Source organism: Dinoponera quadriceps, unplaced genomic scaffold, assembly GCF_001313825.1.
Source record: "Dinoponera quadriceps isolate SergipeBrazil2010 unplaced genomic scaffold, ASM131382v1 scaffold3061, whole genome shotgun sequence".
Classification (NCBI taxonomy): domain Eukaryota; kingdom Metazoa; phylum Arthropoda; class Insecta; order Hymenoptera; family Formicidae; genus Dinoponera; species Dinoponera quadriceps.
Genome location: NW_014557306.1, coordinates 277,253 through 301,358, shown reverse-complemented (window position 1 = coordinate 301,358; position 24,106 = coordinate 277,253). Strand labels below are relative to the sequence as shown.

Here is a 24,106-nt window from a genome sequence, read left to right as displayed (position 1 = left end):
TTTGTATCACCGATTATCAGACACCTTGTACCGACGGAACGATGTAATGCCAAAGAATTATGAATAACACCCGGTTTCTTCGACAAAAAAGAAAGCTCGGCCTCAGGAAGCGTGGATATTATTAGCGTTGTTGACTACGTGAATCGCGCATTGTCTATAGCATTTACGGGTGAAGAGATGGTTTACATAGTTCGCACGTATACATAGGCAATCGTTATTCACTCGTAAACTTTGACATTGACTAAGCCTTATGAGATGGTTATTTTTTGCTGCTTCTAATCATTGTGTCATTTGCCAATATAAACCTCGATGTTATTTATCGATATTGATAGCATTGCGCAACAGACATTCTTTACAAATATGTCTTATTTTTGACAGGATATTAATACTGAATTATTACGAATTTTCAAATTTTCAAATTTTCAAATTTTTTTCGCTAGACCGATCGGTAAAAATTGAAAATGCGAAAAACATTTCAAAAGTGGAAATTTATTATCGAGACTTTTTAAATGTCTCTCGCGACGTGTGTTCGAAACGTCGAAGGAGCTTATAACTATAATATATAGTCCGCTTTAGTTCACAAACGTATGCCATATTAAGGACGAATATTTTATTCAAATGCGGAATGCAAAAAGCGAATCGCCCTGTATATTCTGGATCACACCGGCTCGAACGAACAAAAGAGAGAGAGAATGGTTGCCGATCGAATTGCGTCGCCGGCGAGTCTGTCCCTAATAGCGGACTCGCATCGATCTGGCGGGAAGATTGCGAAAGGGACAGGCTACCGGTGTTGTCCGCAGGGGTGGATGGCAGTGGAAAACACCGATGGTGAATGAGCAACGACTCTCGCGAACGGAACGGTTACTCGCTAATGAATCGGGCAAAACCCCTCTTGTTCGTTCGAGGGACGCTAAAACGTCGCAAAAACTCGAGAATTTTCGCACGCTTTTTTTACGTAAAAATCCGCGAACCTCGCTCTGTTCGGCGGTCTATCGATTTTCCGTAAAACCGACAATTTACGTGCAAATTCAGTCTCTCCCCGAGATAAGCCGCCAGTATTCAGAAACTAAGTCTCAGTCCCAAGATTGGTCCTGGATCGTTCTTGGTCTAATCCTGGATTAATCCTGGTCTGGGTACTTCCGCAACTGTCCAGCTGTCGACATATATCATCTTCTATGTGATCTGTCGATGCGGTGATATATTATTCAACGATTTTCGTCGTTCACGGACAGGATACGCATTAAAGCGCCGTAAAACTACATCCATCGTCCTGCGGGATCGATATCGCCGTGGACAATAGCCTGCACCAACGAAAGATCGATACGCGCGAGCTACAAGTATCTCCGATAGTTCACGGCGCGCCGGTATTATCAGTGCCGTCACTACCGGTGAGAGAGGACATGCGGAAAGGTGAGGACGCGCAGATTCCACCCGGTCGTCATAGTAACGGGCCATCTTGACACACTGCAGCCATTCTCTCCCTGCCGTTCCTCCGGAAACGCTCGAGCACAGCCGCTCGAAAAGTAGACTCGTCGGCCCTTCAGTTGCAAACTGACTGTGTCCCTTTTCTGGCAAAAAAGCTTCTTCAGAAATTCCACCGAGAGTAGTTTGTATTGTCTTGCGTTGCACGCTCTTTAACACGCGTGACTGTCCGGTTCTCGCTCCAAAATGCGCGCTTCGTCTCGAAAAAGAGACCACAAGGCGATTCTTTCGTTTGTCATGACGCTCCTTAAATAAGATTGCATTTTTATGATGAGTCAACGAATCAAGCCTTTGCACCGAGGGTGCCGTACCGGCGCCATCCGGGATTTCTTATGAAACTTGAGAAACGCTGCGGCGGCATCTTTCGAGTTTTGCATTTAAATCTCAAGTAACTACCGGGCTAGTTTCGAAACGTTTAAATACCCAAAGGAGCTGTCGCTGTTTTCTTCAAGATCTATAACATTTTTGGTCAGCACCATTGTGCCACCAAAAACCTTTGGAACTCAAAAGGACGAAATCTAATATCGTAATAATACGTTCGTGTTTAATTAACCTTCGTTACTTGAGGTTTTTTTGAGCTTACGAACCTAAAAATGGCGATATTTTCTGTTTTTATTTTTTTGGTTTTCAACTTCTAGAGATACTTTTTTCATACTTTATATTATTAATTTTTAGCAATTCTCACTTTTAAACTGTTACAGGTATCTTTTTATTGTGAAAAATATGAAACTGGAATCAGTTTTGGCCCGAAGTTGATTGCAATAATATATTTTTAACGTTTTGCAAGCCTTAACTCATCATTCAGATATAAAACGATAAGAAAACAAACATTATGATATGTGCGTTAATTTTTTATCTAAAGAACATATTGAAATATATATGTAATATATATATAATTTGTGTTACACATGTTTCAATTAACATCCAAAGATAATGATTCCGAGTAATTATTTTTATAGCAGTATTTATATTTTTTGTTACTTTTGATTTCAACAAAAATATTTATATATTAAAAGTTCTTTATTTATATATCCAAAACTTTTTTTCAATATAAAATGAGGAATTATAAATTAGGATTAAAGGTGACTTCGGGTGGGTTATATGAAACCCTAGAATAGGTGAGCAGCGAGAGTTAAAGTGTATTTGACGATTAGTTAAATCTCTGTGACCGGTTCCAATCTCGTCTGTAACGAACTTGTTAAGTGATAAATCGTTAATTGGACGTCGCTATTGGGAATCACCGTCTCGGCTTAACGCGAACGCGGAAGACACGTCACTTATGTTATTCCGGAATGTCAGAGTGATAGGCCATTAATTCTAGAATCGTTAATGATATTACTCGCCCCATTGCTCTAAAATACGTCATCGCGCGATAAGACGAGATGCAAATCGTAACGTGGTATATTCGAAGGAAAAAAGGCTTTATCGACCGCGTCCGCGTCCTCATATGCGGAAAACACGCACGATTAATCCGCGCCGGCATTTCCGTCACGAAATACGTTACCTTGTGTCACAACATAAACGTTTGTCACAACGAAACAATTGTACCTTTACTTACATACGCATTTTTACGCGGTGCGTATCGAGAGTTTCGAAACATCGATTTCTTTCGACTGCGCGATATATTTTTCTGCATTGGGACAAAAATATTTGATCTTTGCCGCTACAATAATGTAGTGAAATAATTATAGTCAGGAAATGCATTTGTGTGGGAAATGTTACTATAAGTATTATTGATAATAACTTTATCTATATTTTTACTACTGCCTTTTTTAAAGAACAGCCAGAAATATGACCAGAAATGACTAATTTGTCATAAGTTTAACAATTTTTCCTATTAACGCGAAGTGAATCGCGAGTGGAATCTGTATCACGTGTAATTATTCCGTAAAAAGAAATCAATTTCCAGTTGATTGTGGCGTAGCTCGTGGAATGAACGTTCGCGAATAGAAATTTCTCTCTCTCTCTTTCTCTCTCTCTCTCTCTCTCTCTCTCTCTCTCTCTCATTGTTAGAAAAGTGGCTTTTAGTAATTCTGTGGATATCGCGTGTCACGTCAGGTAGAGATGCGCGATCCGATAAAATATTTGTTCAAGTTTTACGCGTCGTAAAAGAGCGCAACTGGAGCGATCCGGATTGGAGTGCGCGGCGAAAAATACGTGAGGAATAAAAAGTGGAAAAACAAGAAGCGGGAGGAAAACATTGTGGAAAAAGTTGATAGCGATCGATACGTGCCTGATTGCATCACCAATCTTGTTTGGCGCACAGGGGATAAACATGTAAATCATAATTGACGACAATTCTCTATCATGTTGCTTCAGATCTTTCCTTTTCTATCATGTTGAATCACAGATCTCTCCTTCATCCTTTTCTAGACGGTCCAGAATTTTTAACGATAAATCCTAGCACTAATTTGGGACCGATACCGGATGGTACGCATATCTNTTTTTTTTTTTTTTTTTTTTTACGAAAATCCTCCGCCTCGTGCTCTTATCGAGCCTCACCGAATACGATTTTCATAGAAAATGGAAAATTTTAGTATCCCAGCACAAGCGTGTATGTATATTTAGAATGGCGTGTCGGGCTTATCGTTCCGCAACCTTGCGGCGAGCAGGAGTTAACATTTATTAATTTCAAGTATCACGACCACTCAGAGTTAGAATGCGTTCTCTTGAGAGTGGATTGCGATTAACGACATTGAATTAATCTCGTCGCACAATCGCGCGTTGGGAACGTTCCCTTTGCTGCGTTTATTCCAACGTACTTTTCCACCGCGTCATATCAAAAATTCTCGCTCGGTGGCAACTTAATCGGTATCTTCGATTCTATTAGTCGAAATAGTCGAGTGTTTTTAGATTGACGCTTTGTACCGTTTTGAGTTGGTTATACTACATTCTGATAAAAGAAAGATAATTTATATTTTATGTCTCTTCGCTAAGATGTGATTTCACGTCAATTGCTTCTTTCAAGATTTTATAAAGAATTAAAAGAACCACGACGACAAATCGAAACGATCGACGTTCGTCGACTTGGTCTTCGATACAGGAGAATATCTAGCAGATAAAAATATTTTTTCCTCGAAGAAATGAATTTTGAAGATAAGATAAATTTCTTCCTCATTTTAATCGCGAGAGGGAGATCGAATCTCGAGAGGGATTATTCTAAACATGAATACAGCATAATAGAAAGTACGACTTTCTCGTTTTCGATTTGCCGCACAATACAATACGTACAAGACATCTCCAGTCTCGAATGTCCGAGTTTTTCTCGTGAAGGAAACGTCTCTCATCGTGAAAACCGACGACTCGGATGCTCGCGATTCCTCCCGGAATAGCGCCGGAGAAAATAACGGGTCGTCCGATCCGACCGTGAGTTGAGACTTCGTCGATTAGGACGATGATGTCACAGGCTCAAGGCCTGAATCGCTCGCGAGGTGTTTAACTGCCCGATGACGCCAGACCTGATGCTGCGCGTAATAACAATCGCATGTATGTCTGCTTGTGCTGATTATGCAAACTATCTTTAAATAAATATTATTTGGATTGCGCAGCAGAATCGTTCGATAGAGGATCCAAAATTCAAGGATCTTAAGACTCAGGAATGAGAACTCAAAGAGACAAAGTGTCTCGGTGCTTCTCGTGTAAATTTTATAGACATATATATTCTGAGAAGGATTTAAAAAATACTATAAAAATAACAGACACAGATTTTTAATTGATGAAATTATTTTTATTTTTCATGTTATTCGATCACAATTTCGAAAGATACTTATAACTTCATACGTACCGGGTATACCTCGACTTCTCGGTCGAAGAATTCAACGACAAATTCCGGATCTTAGGGATCCTAGCAGGATATGAGGGTGCGATATAAAACGTCGCGAAAGGTCTAAATCCCTCAGCCCGGGGATTTGGATCTTTAGATTTTTATCACGCGGCAACGAGATTTTGCGTGGAGTTTCTTGTTTACTTTATCGAACTTTCTCTCTTTCTCCCTCCTGGTGCGTGAAAGATCGTAACGCATCGTGACAGCTTCATCGGGAGAACGCACATTCCGCAAGTAGCTCTCGTCGCATTTTCCTCGCGCGTTAGAAGGAACCCGCAAATGGCAGAGAATTGGACGTTATCGGTGCACGGAATCGATTCCACGGCCGGCGACCGGTCAAGAACCGGTTCCACCGTGCCTCTCCGTTCGATCCGTTCGTGTTTTCGGACCCGTCCTCTCTTCGCATCTTCTCTCCTCTTTTAGCTCGCTCGATCCTCTCCACTCGTTTTGGTCGATTACACGGCCAGCAGGATGTTGCGCAAGATCATGACTCCCTCGACGCGCGCGTTCCGATCGTCGAGTCCGCGCTCGTTCTCGAGAGCGAAGACCATTCTCCCTTTTTCGGAGGATCGGCGAGGCCCGTTCGCGGCTGCTCTCGCGACCTACATCGTTCGGCAAAGTTACGGTACGCATATCTGTCCTCTGAACATGGACATATAAAGAAGTCTGCGCCGTCGAACGAAACCGAGAGTATTCCTGATTAAAATGCAGACATTCGAGAACGCTTTTCCGGCGTAAATGAGAGTAAAATATCACGGCCGCGACTTATAATGGTGCCTATGCTTTCATCGATACCTTCGAAGTGAGAAATTTGATTCCGCTACGGTAGGAGATAGGAGACTTAATCCACCGCCTTGATGAGATAATGAACCGTTTTAACACGTTGATCGCCGAATTGATTTCCATTGATTACACAAAACTGGTGATTTAATTGTCAAAGATAAGGTAAATAAGTGTAATCCGTGACGTGTACGCGAATTATATCACATATATATTTTACTTTGTTTCGTCGAGTGTATAATCGATTTTTCAAATGCAATTATATTTTATACGCAACTTGATGTGTGAGACGCGCTGGTAACGTAGCGCCGATCACCGATGATTGTCAACAAGTTAATATAGAATTATAGGAAAGATAAGATAGCCGCTCCAACGTGGTATCGCGATCTCCGATGCCGTCCTAAAAAATGCACGACTGCGAGTCGTGTGTTATTTGACTGTCGAGATACGGAACGGAATGTATGCCGAACTTTCGACGGTGGAGGTGAGCTGTAATAAAAGAATGCAAAAAGTGCTGTGTCACTTCTGGAAGTACGCCAGGCGTGAGCACTCTCGCTTCGCTGCGAGGAGATGGTTCGATCTTCCTCTCCTGCGACGGCGCGAGCCGCTCAATTATTAACATTCATGTGCTTTTGCGTTCTCTCGAGGATAATCGTGGAAGGCGCCGCGCGACTTAAGCCGCGATTTCACGAGGTAACAATGCACTTGTCGGAGGTGCGATGAATCGGCTTCGCGCGACTGGCGACGGATGAAGGTTAACATTCCCGAACGAGTAGCTTATTGCTCGAAAGAGAGAGAGAGAGAGAGAGGGAACGCATGATTGCCATGACGGCCTATTTATCGTGCAAAATAAATACATCGTTATTCTATTCTCGCGGCCGAACGCGCGCGAATAGCAGTTTTTATCGGCGGGTGACTCATCGCGCGGAACGCTCGCGTCGGAATTTTATCGTTCCGCTCGCGCGCGCGGTCGTCGCGCGAAAACGATAAAACTGTTGTCTCGTTCGCGTACGAGAACACAAACCCCCCGTCATTGTTACAGTTCTTATTGCGATTATTGAGAGCGAGATTATATTAAAATCAACGATGAAATTTTTCTTCGAATGAAGAGCAACAGTAACGGTATTTTGCAAGGCGGTCTTGTCGAATGCAGAAGTTGCCATATTTTGGCAGGCAACCTCGATTACTATTGTTGACAATATCGCAATAATTGAAGATATTGAATATTCGGGTGTTCGATTGACAATCCGTTTTCACGCGATACAACAACACTTCCTCCGTTAAACTATCGTATCCTAAACTTTTCTGTTTGTCCACGAACCTCTCGAGATGCGTTAATACGGTGAATATTTTTACTTCTGTCGTAATTGTCCTACTAATACACTTATGACGTTGTTCTCGCCGTAAGTGCACTCATCCTCGAGTATCCCTACGCTTCTCGAGTTCCATAACGCACTACCGCGGGGTGTCGAAGAGGACGATATTACAGCCCTTGCTGTCCAACCCCTTATAGGAGCAATTTCTCTCCTCCTCGTCTTCCGCACGTGTCTCCTTTGCCTCGACCCTCCTCTCGAAGCCGACGATATGGGCCCCCAAGGATATCCGCGAATCGAGTTTTCGCGAGTGTGCGAGGTACGGCGATAGATGATGTGCTTATATAGCGTGTCCTGGATCCATCAGCCGCGAGCAGGTGTCGGAGGTGACGTAATTCAATGACGTAAAGCTGTCAAAATGTAGAGAAAAAGAAAGAGAGAGAGAGAGAGAGAGATAGAAACAGACTTAAACTGACATTTAAAAAAAAATAGTCTTCTCCTTCACTCTTCTCAGCTCTGTTTAATTATTTGAGAAAAGAAACACGGGAAGAAGAGAGATCTCGTCATGTTTAATCCATAAGGCTTAAGGAGCGCTTCATATTTCTAAAATTTCATCCTCGAGCTCAGTTATTTCCTTTAACGTTCCCCGGCATTTAAGCGAGACATTCATCCATGAGAGACGCTCGTTGTAATTGCACCGGCTCGCTCATGCAAGTTTCATAGAGGTGTCAGCGGCGAACGAAAATACATCGCGGATACATCACGGTACAGTACTTAACCGTTTCGATACTCGTGTCGTCATACATCGCGCATAAATTTCTCATCGGTCTCCATACGTCGCGCCGTCAATTTTTGCGAGTGCTTTTTCTCGTTATCGTTGAGATATCAAATGTTTCTAGGAATATCGTTGTACGTATGGAAGTTCGAACAAGCGAAATTAAGGCGCACACTCACGGTTCTTTTTGACTTTTATACTCTTTTAATTCTCGATTATAATATATTATATACAATTTATAATATATTATATACAAATTAGGATCTCAAACAATATATAACTTTGTAGTTTTAACGATATTTACTATTTAATCAAGCAGATTTACTCCAATTATACGTTGCTATTTGAAATTCTATTGATTCGACAATATTTTTTCCCCCGTGCGGCCTTTATAGCCTCGTATATTTTCACATTTTTCACCTTTTTATATGTCCACTACCTTTTAATTTGTCCCCTCTATAAAACTCAGCGAGTCGTTAATCTTACTGGTACAAATAGATGAAAGTGTGCACTTTAGAAATTACCAGAGATTCCATAGGAAAGAGAAAGCTGTGTCCGACGATTGTTCATTGCGTGAATTATGAGCGCGCGCGCGAAGCGGCTATTTTAGAGGTTCATAATAAAGCCACCGCCCCGATATATGCACTCCGAATAGTTGGCAATCTGTGTCCTCGTCGATGACAGTGTGCGCGCTGGCGACTTGCCACTTGTGCAACATGTGTACGCGAAGATTTCCGCAAAAATGAAAATGGACGATGGTGAATTCCGGGATGGAAGCGACGGAGATCTCTCGCAGATTATACGTCGTTACTCTTTCCCTCTCTTTTCCCTTCGCTCGCGTTTCCGTCGATATCGCTCGATTAATCCGGTCACGCGTATAAAATTGAATCGACGACCATAATAACGGCACTCTTCTGTCGCGTGTAAGAAGATATTGTCCGCGAAAATGGACATTGCATGCGAGAAGGTCAAGTTTCGTCTTGGATCGCCCCGATTAAGTTAATGGGGTTAACTTTTGTAATTATTACGAATCAAGCTTCTCATCCACGCGCGCCTTAAATGCATATGGCTAATTCGGAGAGGCGAAATAAGAACCTTTAAATTGAGGAAGTTTTCGTTACTTTTTGCGAGGTTTTTTAACAACGAAGTTGACTGGGAAGTACAACGACATGTATGTCGATGAATTATTTCATTTCACTTCATTTCATTTATAGGAATTGCATTCCTTTGGTACAAATATACATAATAATTAATCACAAGTATAAGGATTTATATATATAAAAATTATATAACAGCAGATTTGAAGATTTCCAAGGACATGTAATTGGAATTGATGTTATTAGTTAAATTGATGTTATTCGCATGCATTGCTAATCTATTTAAGGGTTTAAATTTGCCATAAAGAAACGATGCAATCTAATATGAAAGAAAGGATAATATCTTAAAACTCGAGTGAGAACATTGAACGAAACCAAACGTAGTAATGAAGGACAATCAATTAATCCGCTCAATGCTTTAGAAAGGAAAATTTCTGTCATTCATTAATAATATCCTTCTATCTTTAAGTAACGATAATCTCTAAGGCTTGAAAATCGAGTCATAATTATGTGAAGTAAGTAGCAATGTTTTATCCATAACAAAGCCAATTCACCTAAGAAATCTGTTTCGTACACGTTCCAGATGAGTCGAATAACAATCATAATATGGCGACCATATCAAAAAGTAGTATTCAAGATGCGGTTCGACTAGCGCACAATTTAAAATGTTTAATGTTTGTTTATTTCTTAAATCCTTTCAACAGCGAGAAATAAAACTGAATTTTTTACAAGCTAAGGCTGTTATCGACTTAAGATGTTTTTCAAATTATAAAGAAAGATATTTCAAAAAGACCGAACAAACCGTGTATATGCACGCACGCACGCACGCACGCACACGCACGCACGCACGCACGCACGCACGCACGCACGCACGCACGCACGCACGCACGCACGCACGCACGCACGCACGCACGCACGCACGCACGCACGCACACACACACACACACACGCGCGCGCGCGCGCGTACACGTAAAATCAATATCTTGAAATTAGAACAACCAGTGTCACTCTGCTAGTATGTGAATACGAGAATGAACGCGTTTTGTATCTCAACACGCGACATTTCCTTCGTCTCTCCATTCATATCGCGAGGTGACATTTCTCGTTTTAGTTTCAAGGTATCGAGACAGAGAGAAGTAGGGGACAGCATTTTCACAATTTTAATTTCCTCCGAATTAAAAGTTGAAACCTAGAAAGATAACGAAAAATAAATAATAACGAAAAATTAACTGAACAGAAGTTACATAAAACAATTTTTACTTTGGATAACTAGTTACAAAATATAGAAGAATATTGTTAATGCAAAATTTCTTAAATAATTTTTTTGACATTTATAATATATAAATATAATAATTTTTTTGACATTTATAATATATTTTGGCAACGACGAAGTGTAAAAATTGATATTTCCGTCTTGATGCGATCCAGTCAAATCCTTTCGTTCCGGTACATCCCGCGCGCATTGCAATACAATCTTTCGATCCACCGACGCCGCTGCAGCACGACACGTGACGTAAATGACGTCGTCGGAAAGTTATGTAAGCAGCAAATGAGCAATCAGACGACCGACTTGCGTTTCGTCGCCCGCGGCGTGCTCAGGACACTGCCATCTTAAGATAGAACGTATCGTCTTCCGTCAAAATTTATCATATTTTGGCGGAAAAATATTATTCGCAATATGGAAAAATATACATTTATTAAAAATATACATAGTAAGAAATTCTGCATAAATAATGGTACACTGAAATTTTTGTTCATTACTTTAACATGAGAATATGTTAAAAAGTACACGAGTTCATGTAAAATTAATATATCCACCTTGTCAACGTTGTTATTTTTTAACATATTCACCTTATTAAAGTAACGCATAAATTTCAGTAGACCATTATTTACACAAAATCTTTTACCGTATAATATATAATTTTTAACATTCTAATTTTCTGAAATAACGTTTCAACTTTTGTAGACATTTTTGAGCTGAGACGCGCCATAAACTCTCTCTTGTGCATATTCTTTTTTCACGTAAATTATTTATTATATTTTTATCGATCGAATACGGAAAGCACACGGTTGTGTTTGAAAATTAGCCGGACACCAACGTTAATCCTTTAAGTAGTCAGTGAGTGATAAGTCGCCTTGTACATGGAGAGTCATACGTGTGCGTGCGTACACCACGGGCGTTCTCGAAAAGGGGTTCACTACTCGCTCCTGTCGGTAGGACACGCGAGGAGGCGTGGCGACAAAAGCGGAAGTTAAATCGTTAAATTTCGCCCCGCTCGTTTTTCTGCGAGGTGTTCGCGAAGCGGACGGAAATCCACCCTTCGCTTGGCTATCTGAAACTCGCCGGTTGATTCTCCGAATACAAAGTTGACCGTTGAACAGTATTTTTTTTGGAGGACGTGGAAACGATTTATTTGATAATTGTATTATTACGAGAGGGAACGTGTTGTTCCATTTACAATTTTATAATTTTTATAATACATCAATAATGAAAAATACTGTTACTGGATTTCGTTCGTTATTGATTACAATAGAATTTTTAATAATTCTATCGTAATAAAACAATGGTTATACGTGATTATATGCTCTTATGACACACACGAATACATTTTTATACTAATGGAATATCTTTTTTGTTGATTACAGCGAAGGTAGAGAAAAAGTACGCGTCTCGTTGTTAGGTCCGCAGCCGTCGCCGGCGACGCCCGGAGTCCTTTTGCTGGAACCCATCACGCATTCGTCGGGACATCCGATAGACATGGCCAACAATCCTGCGGAACTTCTCACCACACACACCGAGCATACTACACCCTCCTATCATGCGCAGATAAGGTAGGATTTCATAATTTCCTATTACAACAAACGCCCTCCGCTCATCCTTCATGACAAATGCAAATTTAATTAATCACCTATTATACATAATACATCTTTTATAAATAACAATTCAACAAATTGTTGAAACATATATGAAAAGAAATCATTAGAAAAATTATTTGAGAATCTTTCAAAAATGAGAAATAGTCTATCCGGAGGAAAGAGTTCCTGCGTCGTTTTCATTACGATGAATTTTCCGGTGCCCTGCTTGCTCCTCGCGAGACTCCTCGTAAAACTCGTTTCATCGATGGAAGAAAAAGAAGAAAATGATAGCGAGAACGATCGAAGGATGAGAAACACTGTCCCCGGAATAATTAGCCTCCCGCACACGATTCGCGCGACCCTTGACGGTCTTAATGGGCCGGAAGTGACGTACCTTTCTCTCTCCGGCCCCGCACCTCGCCCCCTTTGTGTCACCGTCGCCTGGTACTGCGCTACCAAACTGTTTACGACGGTTCTCCGCGGTTAAAGCCTGTTCGTGGTACAGTGTAACCGTTATGCCAGAGCGCTCGGTCCTGTCCGACATTATTACTATTACGATATTACGGAGAGTCCGGCCCACACACGCCGCACGTAAATTTACCCGCGGTTTCCGCTCTCGCAAAAACATAATACTAGCCGATAAACAGGGAGTATACGTAGTGGCTTCGCGGATTGTCAACGTACCGACTGCACTTCGACCTCTTCAGAAAACCGCGAACTGTAAACGGTATATGCACACATATATTGCGCGCGGTGAATGGGTCACCCGGATCGCCAAAAGTGAAAATCGCTTTCAACTCTGACAAGCTTAATTTCGCAGTCTACATCAAGTACTTTTCATCCGGTTCGGTATTATAAACTTTGTGAGTGAACGCGAATTTTTTCTATCACTCGTTACAATATAAACTTATTTACGCTTATTTACTTTCATCCGGCTATCGCGTGAAATACGCTAAGTGATAAAATATCGAGTATAACGTGTCAACTATAAAAAGGTTAATTTATTATCCATAGTTCCGGGAATTTGAGCGCAGTGTCGTAAAGATGCTCTTCTCTTTTCACTTCGTTTCATTTCATTAACGAAGTGTTGGACTGAAGTCAGAGCGAAGGGCTAAAGTAAGCTCAGTTTACGACAAAGGGACAAAGACGCGTGATGTGAGAGCTCGTGAAAGCGCACGGAAACAGTCGCGAGAATTCTTCGTGGCTCGCGGTAGTCGAAATGGCTAGCAGCAGTCGATGATCTGTCACACGTGCACGGACGTCGCACATACGCGGCACGCAGGTGTATGTATGCATATTTGCACATTTTACGATTTCGCGATGTCGCTCGTAAATAGAATTTGAGCGGCACGCGAGCGTCTAAAACTGAAATCGGTCGCAGTCTGTTTACCCTCGGCTCCGGACGAGAGTCGACTCGGGGTGTAATAAACCCCACGTTGAGCCAACTCATTCGGAAACCTTTTGAATGGCGAAATTTCGACGATCCACAGACCAAGAGTTAATTGTTATTCCAATTTAAATTTGTATCTTTAATTTTACCGGTATTACATGTTGATTTAATTTCAATTTCAATCTGACCGGTCGTAAATTTCCAATTTGCCGCTGATGGATTTAATTTTATGAATCTTAATTTTCTAATACGTCGTTATAAAATTAAATTAAATTTTATCGGTGCTTCGCGCTTATTATGTAACGTGCGAACGTTGTGCGAGCTTTGCGAAACGAGTTTCTCACGTGTGAGTTCGCCGATCGCGATAACGCGGGTTGCGCGTCCGTCGTCGTGTTGCATCTTGGAGAATCCCTTGCGTTCGGTCCTTACGTAATTCGTTCGCCGGTAAAACGGATACTTCGAAGAGGGAGAGCGATCCGACGACTGCGAGAGAACCGGTCGAGCCTTTCGCGCGCGAAGACTTTTTCCTACGCGATTCTGCGATTCTTCTAAGCGATGTAACGCACGACTATGCACTCGGGATGTACAGGCATTGTTACTTAGCGGGACGTTACGTAAACTTGCGCATCCATCGTGTTAGGTTTCTACTAATTGCCAATGCAAGCGACCGCGACGCCGCCGCAGCGGAATCTGCCCGCATGGAAATCACCGGATGCGTAAAGTTCCCCGATGATCTCGCCACGTGTGTAAATTGTAATTATATACCCTTCAAAAATTTACAATCAATCACCGTCCATTGTGAAGCCACATTTATCTCAGTTGCCTTTATGATTCGCCTTTCGGTTCATCGCTCACTGACCTGTTGGACACTCGCTATAAGCCGTTGAGAAGCTATACGTGTGCTGGTTCTGCGATCATGTCGAAGATTATAAAATATGAGAAAATATCTCTCATCGTAAATATCAGTTGGGAGAGATTCTTTCGTCGAATCATAAACCGAAGAAGATAAACGCGCGTTTACCTTCCTATCGGATGAATCCTCAAGAACCAAGAGAGAGAGAGAGAGAGAGAAAGAGAGAGAGAGGGCGAATGCGAAGAAGACTCAGAGCAAAAATCGACCAGGTCAGATCGTGGTGGAAAAATCGACCTCGTGAAATCGTAGCAGCACACGTAGCTGCTCGGCTACCCTGCATATCCAGGATGCACCCACCGACCGACCCACCCACCCACTCACCCATCCAGCCAAGTGGCGATACTATTACCTAGCCAGGCGTCCTCTCGCACACACGGCACACACACACATACACACAGATATATATCTACACCCATACATGGCAGTCGCGCTATACCCATTCATACACGCGTACACACCTGTACGCGATTATATTCTCGCGTACAATCCGACGAGCGTGAGCTCAACTTAGCTGCACCACCACCCGAAGCCTCGACGAATCGCGGACACCAGCAGCGCCGGTACCACCACCGCCGTCGCCGCTGCGCTCCTATGCGCGCGAGTATACTAGAAGAGAAGCGGAGAAGAGAGGTGAGAGGCGAGGCGAGGAGCGAAGAGAAGAGAAGAGAGGAGAGGAGCGACGTCGGACGACGGGAGAGATCGATATAGCGTGGGTGGATGTGCAGAGGTGCGGTAAGGCCGCCGCCGCCAGTCGTGCTGTCGGCTGCATCGGCGAACAATCGCGCGCTCTCTCTCTCTCATCGTTCCCCTTTCTCATCGGTCTCTCTCTCTCTCTCTCTCTCTCTTCTCTCTATCTCCTTTTCCCCTCTTTCATCTCCTCTTTTTTTCTCTCTTTTTTTTCCTAGGTACCCGTCTCTCTTTCCTCTCTCTTTCCCTTTCTATCTCTCTTTCTCTTTCTCTTTCGTTCTCTCCCACTGTTCTTCATGTCCCTTCTCCGCATTGAATGCAGCCGACTGAGCGTCGCGTTGATTTTCGGGATCGTTCCCCGATGACGCGGTGATAACGCCGCGCTATACGGCGCTGATAAAAGACAGTGACACGGTGACACAGTGAACGAACGGTGTGTGGTGTTACATCGGCTGGTCCATCAGTCGCGATCGATCGGGATCGCGAGGCTCAAGATCGCATCAGTGAGTCCGCAGGAAGAGGAAAGACTCGACGAAGATCGTCGTCGAGATTCGTCCACGGTTCCGCGTTCGCTTCACTTCCGCGAGGCTGTACCTCCTTTGCCTCTCTCGCTCTCATTCTGCCTCTTTCTCTCTGCCCAACGCACGTGCGTGCGCAAGGATGCGTGCCACGCGCGATTTTCCTTCGGGGGCTCTGGGGTATCCTACTACCGCTGCTATGCCTCGCGATTCCAATGGCCGCGCGCGATCCCAGCCGCAACTGCGACGCAAAATGTGCGGCCCCGGCTTCGCGACGAACGAACGAACGAACAAACGAATTTAAGTGCAGTGCTTGTAAAAGACCGGAGCTTTCCTTGTATCGACGTTGCTTCATCCATTATCTAGCGCGTAGATTTTCCCGAGAACCGCCGGGATGCCAAGACGCCGAGTTCCTTGCGCACGAGGAGACAGAAATAATAATTCACAACACCGATAAAGGACTCCAAGCGCTCATAAATCACTCTTGGATTTTTCCACTCTGGGTTTCTCGATATTTTATTTTCCTCTCGAAAGCTCGCCCGGCAAAGTGCTCACTTTTCCCGTTCCAACGGCGATTCCGTCACACGCGCGATTTTGCGCGAGATTTAATTTAGGCCCCAAACGGATAATATTTTATGTTGCGAAAAAGTTGAAAAATGTACAGAAGAAATATACGCGCAAATCAAGCTCCCTCGGAGGAAAAAGAAAATAATGAACCGTTGGTTATCGACTTTTCCGCGTAACTATCTCGCTTCCGTGTGTATATTTCTAACGATCTATAATACGTCCATACGTTCTTTTACTTTCTCGTCGGCTACATTGTATGAATTTTATTATTGTCTCACCAGTTGACGGTAATTTGTAGCTCGAATACTATAACTTTTCGTGGCCTCGCCTTCACAATCTTTGGATATATTCCTCAACATCGTATTTCGGATTAATGCAATTTTGAGAGTCATTATTTTTTAACATATTTCTCGCTACATTTTGCACGTTCTCTTCGTTGTCAGCTCGACTGGCCTGAACGTGAAGATTCGATGTATTATAAAAATACGTGTCTCGCGTTAAAAACAGATCTTGGAGATTATCCATTTACGCCGCTCCTATATCAAACCCTTCGACTGAAAACGATCTTATTATTAATAAACAACAGCACTCGATTTATTTTCTTTTTTTTTTAGCTGAGAATAGTTAATTTTTATGGGCGTGTGTTCAATTTCGCAGTCGTGAAAGCAGACCCGCGAGATGGAATTCGGAGTGATCCGAATGTGCCCGACTTGGAGCGGCGCGTGCCAAAGATAGCGACCGGAGGAACGACGACTTCGTCGGGAACCGTGACCTGCCTTAGAAAAGTTCAGGACCGTACGAGACGAAACTCGTTGTGATTATCTAATTATCTGGAGTCGCGTAGAATTACGTGAATTGACCTTTCACCGGGGCAGACAATCACGTACTTCGTTACAGATCTTGAATTATTAATGGATCCGATGACACTTCAATCGACAATTATACAGCGAACCAACGCATTTGATTTCGTTGAAATGTCTTGCAAAATGACTCCAACTTTCGAAAGATTAGTTTGATCTGAAATAACGTTTGAGATTTCTCTTGATTTTTATTTTACTTCAAAACGACAGTAATCTCGCGACTGATTTCTGCGGACTGCTATAATTATGTTAAGTATGTTATCCTTAGAACGGGTGTTATGCGCATGATTTATGGTATTTGCATTCGGATAAACTTCACGTATCATAGAAGACTGAAAATGCATTTACGAGGGCGTGTCGCGTAAAACGATGCAACGAGATGCATCTCGAAGAGGTGAGTGGGTAGTAGACGGCGACGGTGATCACGGTGTGAATTTTTCAGCAGAGTTTCCCCTTCTCTCCCTCTCTCTCTCTCTCTCTCCTTCGTCTCATGTCCGAGAAAAACATGCCTTACCGCGAACACGATAATAATAACTCTTCCTTGTAGATGTGCGCATGTTTCAGCGCTTCGACCGACTCTCGTTAATGCAAAACAGAAGAATTAGAATACGCTATTAATATCCTCATAAACGGCTGCACCTCTCTCGGATTGCACGCGATTTAACAAACTTCGAAAGTATTTCCGAGTAATTAGTTTGAATTGTCTAAAACATTTGTTCTAAAATCAATTTAATTATTTCGCTCTCTTCGAAAGACGCGAGATAATGGGAATACATGAACGAACGGCAAAAGTCGCTGTGCAATTTTTATCTTAATTTTCTATAATTTTAATTCTCTCTCATTTTAATCTTCATTTTATAGAAATGAAATCTTACGCAAACTATTTTATAAAAGTGACAGCCACAATTAATAAAATAAAATTCAATATTCGGTCAACCGCAAGGTCGCTTACAAGCGTAGCGACGTGAGGTAGCGAGATTTAACAACCGGTCGAATGACACGTCATGACATAATTTTTGCCCTCGCATTCTCACACGACCTCCTCATTTGAATGACGCTCGCCCTCCGCCTCGTTGAACTCTATTAAACTCCTTCACGGGAAATTCGGTCGCGCAGGTCCTCGTATCATCGCCAATTACCAATTATGCGTCGATAAACGCGAGCAACGTTGTTAAGTGGATTATAGTAGCTTCTGCAGCGACCGTAAACGACACAGCGCGTACTACGTCGAATCCATGTTGTTGAATTATTACGTAATGGAATATCACGGAAGAAATTTTTTCTTTTTACGAAATGAAAGAAGAAAATCGTGTACACAGTGTCGTTTGTAAAATTGGATGAACTTTACTTTCAATCAGAATGTTTTTATTACAATATTTTTATAATTATATTGCAATATATTCTTCGAGACTTTCGTGGAGGGAAAGGGGGGGTGGAAGATGGCTTTTCCGTAGAGAGAACTCAATTAATCTTTAATCCGCACCTCTTTTGATCTTCGACACATCGAAGATATTGGCAATCTTTTTTTTTTAACGTCAAGTATAGAGCGAAAGCAATTTCACGCGCGACAAACTAATCCAGTTACACCGCGAACATGGCGCTCCAGATATCGTAATCGGAGGCTAATTGAGTTTTGCATCCTCCCTCCCGTATTTCTCCCACTTTCCCACCTGGAGCGACGGAGAGCCTGGCCCAGGTGTTCGAGGCGGTACACGCAGCCGCACACTGCGTGATGAATCCGTGACGACGACACACGACGCAAACGCACGCACCCCGTGTTGCGTGACCTTATACCCAGTGGCCCATATACAACACGGATCGCGAAACTGGGTCATGTTGTAACGCGCTTACATCTTGCTCTCGTGATCTCCTTCCTTTCTCGTGAATCGCTTCTTTCGTCCGATAGGGAATGAGCTCCGGTCGTGACTAGAACGATGATGGGATAAATCGAGCCCTGAAGTGTTGCAAAACAAAGCGATGTGACGATCGACCCATGAGTAATCGCGCATATCGTGATTTACAGAATTTTGAAACCTCCGGAGTTTTATAGAATTGAAATTGCAAACTCACTCGCAAAATGGTAAAACGTTGTCAATTTAGATGAACATATATTTTAAATTATGAATTAAGAATTGTCGAACGTGAAATTTTTTATTTAAACTTGAAGTTAGAAACGCGCAATTTACTCGTGGGATAAACGGCATATGTAAAATAATAATTATTCAGGAGAGGTAACTAGACCTTATAACTCGAAATAACTTTCTATAATTTTTCTCCTAGAAACGAATACAGTATGTTAAATACTCATTGTACAACTTCGGAAGGTAATTGTGTTAGTGACATCATTTATCCGTTGCTCGAGACGTATAATGAACATTTCACAATTTGTAATGTAAAATTACAAGAAGTATTTTTAATTTTCGAAAGTTCAATATTTTATTCTAAAGATATAAAGGTGTAAGGAAAATTCTTATTCGCTTGCTAAACTTCATCTTGCACTTCTGGATACGAACATTTGCATTCGAAAGTCGAGACGCCGTTAAAATATCAAGATCGGGTTCTCTCTCAAATCAACCCCCGACTCGGTCCTAATTTAGAAGCGTTCAATCTAATTTCCTGCCTCAAAGATGAGAGGATGCGCGCGCGCTCTGTTCTCCTCGCAAGGGAACAGCCGTGACCCATATTCTCGCTCCAGTCGTTCAACCCCCATAGTCGCTGGGCACGAAGGCCGGCAGGGAAAGGTTGGGAAGGGCGCTGGAATGCAGCCTGCAAAAGGGTGCGTCATTAAACAACGGCAGGGCGAGGCCGTGTCGGCCGTTAATCGGGAACTTGAAAATGTCAAAGCCCGAAATAGTCGATTGTGGAAAGTCGCTGGCGACCCGGCCACTTTCGCTGGGGTCGCTCGCGGGCGCCGCGAGTGTAAACTACCGGAACCAAACCCTGGCGCGCCCTTAGCCCTTCGGAGGCTGATGCACTCGACGTTAACTTTTTCACCGAGCTATATTCAGCGATTGTCGGTCTAACCTCCGGCGATTGGGGCTACGTGACGCGCTTGAGTCGGGAAAGGTCAATATCTTGGTCGGGTGATAGCATTTCCAACAAGAAAGTTCGTATGACGTGAACGTGACATGAAACTTACGTATGTAATCAGTATAAAAAAAGAAACGGTATATTTTCTCTCTTTGTGTATGAAAAAGAAGTTATACCGGCGACGGGGATGTCAATTTTAAGTATTTGAGACACATTATTGATTTCAAGCGCTTTATAACATGTATCTTTAACGCTGCAGTTTAATTTTTAAAAGTACTTTGGGTCAATTTTCATTTTTTACGTAAAATAGCGAAATTTCTCAGCTGTCATTTCTCTTTCCACTTTACAAACGATCGAATTCTTGTTGTGCCGATAAATCCTCAGGTTGCACACATCGATTCTCTATCGCGCCAAAAATGAATGACAGTCCGGACTCATGTTACGTGCGAGTGTAGTGCGCCAATCAGTCATAAGCCGCCTTTGTTGGATTAGTCCAGATTTTCTATAGATTCCCGTGTGATAATACGCGTGATTCGCGTGCCATCTCGTCGAGGAATCCACCATTGCCGAAGCCGTACATTGTGCGTAAACAGCACCGAATCGATACCGTTCATATCTCCACCAGGCAACTAGTTGCACAACTAAATCACGTATCCTAGAGAATTTTTACGCGTCCATACTCCTCGTTCCCTTCGTTTCAATGTTAAATATAGTTCTACCCCCTTCTCATATTCGTTTCGAACCCTGTTTTTCGCGTTGGACGCAGAAGTCGCGGAATCGAACGGCCGAGGAATCTCTCTTTGTTCCTTTCGTCGTTCCTTTTTTTCGTCCTCTTCCGCTTCGATCAGATACCGTTTGTGCTCCACTGAGCAACTGGTTGCTCGCCTTAGAAGAACTTCCTCGGACGGTTTTTGTTCAAGCGCTCCGTTCCGGTGTCAAATATCGTTATTCTCGACTCTTTTCCCGTGCATACTGACGTACAATCAATCGCGTTCTTTGTATTAGAACGAAACTCGCGATCAGACGAAGCGTAGAAAAGCGGGAACCCGAGGAGTCTGGCGTTTCCACATCGAGCGCTGACTCACGTGTAAATTTCCGGGCTATTTTCGATGCCGCCTCCTGCGCGCATCCACGAAAATACGGGTCGCCGGACGAACAACAAATCGTCGTGCGATCGCCGTAGAATAATTTCTCCTCGACGATGACCCTCGAGGAATAACGATCGCGCGTGCGTGGGAGGCTGATACTGACGATTGACCAATGACTCGAGGGCTCCGTAATGTCGGACAGTAGGAGGAAACGGGTCACGGACTTTCTCGAAATAGGTCGTCCCGCGATACAGGTTGGCTGCTGGGGCTTTCACGTGACGGAAGCGGATCTGCTCGCTTGTCCGCATTGCACGACCTATTCGACGAACAAGCTTCTGTCAGTGAAAAAAAATGTCAAAGGATAAAAAATTAGTCTTACACTGAAAAATTAGACCTACGCTGAAAAAAAGTGCTACATTCAAAAATAATTACCCCAATAGTTCTGCTAATTTTAGTTGTGAGCAAATTTTTACTTGGGTAAAGTAAATTTTACTTACTGGTTCAAATAAGTATATTACTTAAATGTAACCAAAGTGCTAAATTCAAATAATATTTATTTTATCCAAACAAAAAATTTGCTCACAACTATCGGAATAATTATTTATTTGAATGTAACATTTTTTTTCAATGTACGGTAGACTAAAATCTGTAATTATCACGCTATCGTGATAATTAAGATTGTCATAAGATACTTATGTGATAAATTAATCGAATTTTGGGGAGAATGAAACGCGAGCGCTTTTGGCGAACCCGCCAAACGACACGTGTGCTTCTCTTCTAATTAAATTTCGAAGAAATTGAAGGATGAGTGAAGTTTCGTTTATCTCCCATTCGCTTGCGACGCAAATCGCCCGTTGTACATTTACACGCGCTCTTGCGACAGCAGCATCAGAGGAATTAACTCGTATGGTCCCCTTTGCCAACTCCGAGACGTCACTATCGTGATCGTTCGTGATCGTTCGTGATCGTTCGTTCCGTCAATCTTCTGGTTTGCGTCAGAGGAACTGGTAAACAGCTTTGTATCGGACAAAATACAACTCGATGAGGAGGATGCTTTCCTCTTGGCGAACGCGATCATCAGACCCCGAAATAACGCGTCGCTCTCTTCCTCTTTGTCGCTCTTCGAGCGATGGAGAGAAGGGAGAAGAGCAAAAGTCGTAGAGAAAGAGAGAAAGAGTCAGAAAGAAAGAGTGAGAGAGGCAGGAGGAGAGAGAAAGAGAGAGAGAGAGAGAGAGAGAGAGAGAGAGAGAGAGATCTCCTGCCGTATTGCAAACGCGCTTAAAAATAAAGTCTTACGTTGCTCTTAAAGCTTCGTTCGCGAGAAATCGGCCAAGTTCCTCTCTCTCATCGGCGAGAATCGAGGCGGACACATTTCTCTCTATCTACAGGCCGTGGTCTTCTTTCGTCTTAGTTTCTCGGCTAAGAGTTAAAGAACACGATGAAGTGTCCGAGAGTCGACTTCGCGCTTGGTGGAGCGTGAGAGAGCTAGGGCGAGACGCCGAGGAGGCTGCGAGGGGGGGGGGGNAGGGCGAGACGCCGAGGAGGCTGCGGGGGGGGGGGGGGCAGAGAGGAGGGAGATAGATCTCACAGAGATTGCCGCTGTCAAATGTTGCTGAGCGCGATCAAAAAATGACGACCACCCACGGCGGCCACGTGTACTACGTGATTAAGGTGCCCAAGGACACCGACGGCAACGAGAGGTAATCGCACATGACAGCCACCTTTTGTATAAACTCGACGTTCTCCTCCGATGTTCCTTGCTCTATTCCGCCACCCCCGCCTCGATCCGCAAGCCTCTCCTTCTGCCGATCTCGCGGTTTCGTTCCTCGTTCCTCGCGTTCGTCTCATCGTCCGCCTTCGAATTCCGATCTCTTCTGGTTCGTTGCCATCCGCCGCTTTTCCTTCCTCATTCCCCTTCATCGCTCTCGTCTCTCTCTCTCTCTCTCTCTCCTCTTTCATCTCCTTCTCGTTGTCTTCTTTCCTCTTCACGTGCCGTTTTCTTTTCATCGCGAGAATAGTCGAGCAGCTTCGATCGTCGCGCGCGGCGGCGGCTGTGCTCGAGCTACGGCCGTGTCTGCCGGTTTCAAAGAGCAAAGAGCGACGTCTCCTCGAGGGTCTTCAACCCCTGGCCGACTATAGACCTAGACGAGGGATATACATCAAGCGGAGATCCGCCGCCTGCGAGCCACGTCGGCGGCCACGTCTGACCAGCTTCGCGAAAAATACAACCGCGATCAAAAGCCCGTTCAGTGCACCTTTGAATACGTTGTGGTAGGTCCGACTGGTCGTTGCTCGAAAATTAAAAGGCAGAAAAGATGCCCGGCTGAATTATATATATAACACGAAGCGAGAGCTCTTTGCGAGCTCCTCGCAAAATTCGCGGATTGCAAATTGAGCGATAAAGAAATTAAGAGCTGAGCACAAGCCAAGTCGTGAATTGTACGACGTTTCAGATGATCGAGAATTTTTTTATTTATATTGGACGCGAATTTTGCTATTATCTGTATAATAAAGAAATGTTATCGTAATTAACGTTCAGTTAAAAAGATAAATCAGAAATAAGAAAAGGAAGAAAAGATAAATAAGAAAAAAGTAAATAAAAAAGAAAGAGCCGACGCGAAGTCGAAATTTGAAAGAATCTGTGCCGCGTCTCGGGTCGTTGACGAAATTATCTGACCCGAATAATCGCGTAAAACCTCGTCCGAGCGAAAAGGAAATCGCACCGATTACGATCTGTCATCTTACTGGAAATCAGGATCGGTTTCCATTTCCCGACCAGCTACGATTAACCTTTCGAACCGACGATTGCATTACGTTGCGATTCGATTGTAAGGAATATACATTAGATCACCGATATCACAGGAAATGAACTGTCAAATGTTACCGAGTTCAATCTCACAATGCAGTTTTCCGCGTATGAGTGTACT

General features: G+C 43.2%; 1 protein-coding gene across 4 annotated transcripts in view; it reads left to right on the top strand.

Moving 5' to 3' along the window:
• LOC106748999 overlaps nt 1-24,106 on the top strand; it is a 71,755-nt gene that overhangs the window by 42,511 nt on the left and 5,138 nt on the right. For all 4 annotated transcript variants that reach the window (XM_014627989.1, XM_014627988.1, XM_014627990.1 and 1 more), the window contains one exon: nt 11,917-12,102. In XM_014627989.1, coding sequence (XP_014483475.1) covers nt 11,917-12,102 — 186 coding nt within the window. The remainder of the gene's footprint in view (nt 1-11,916; nt 12,103-24,106) is intronic.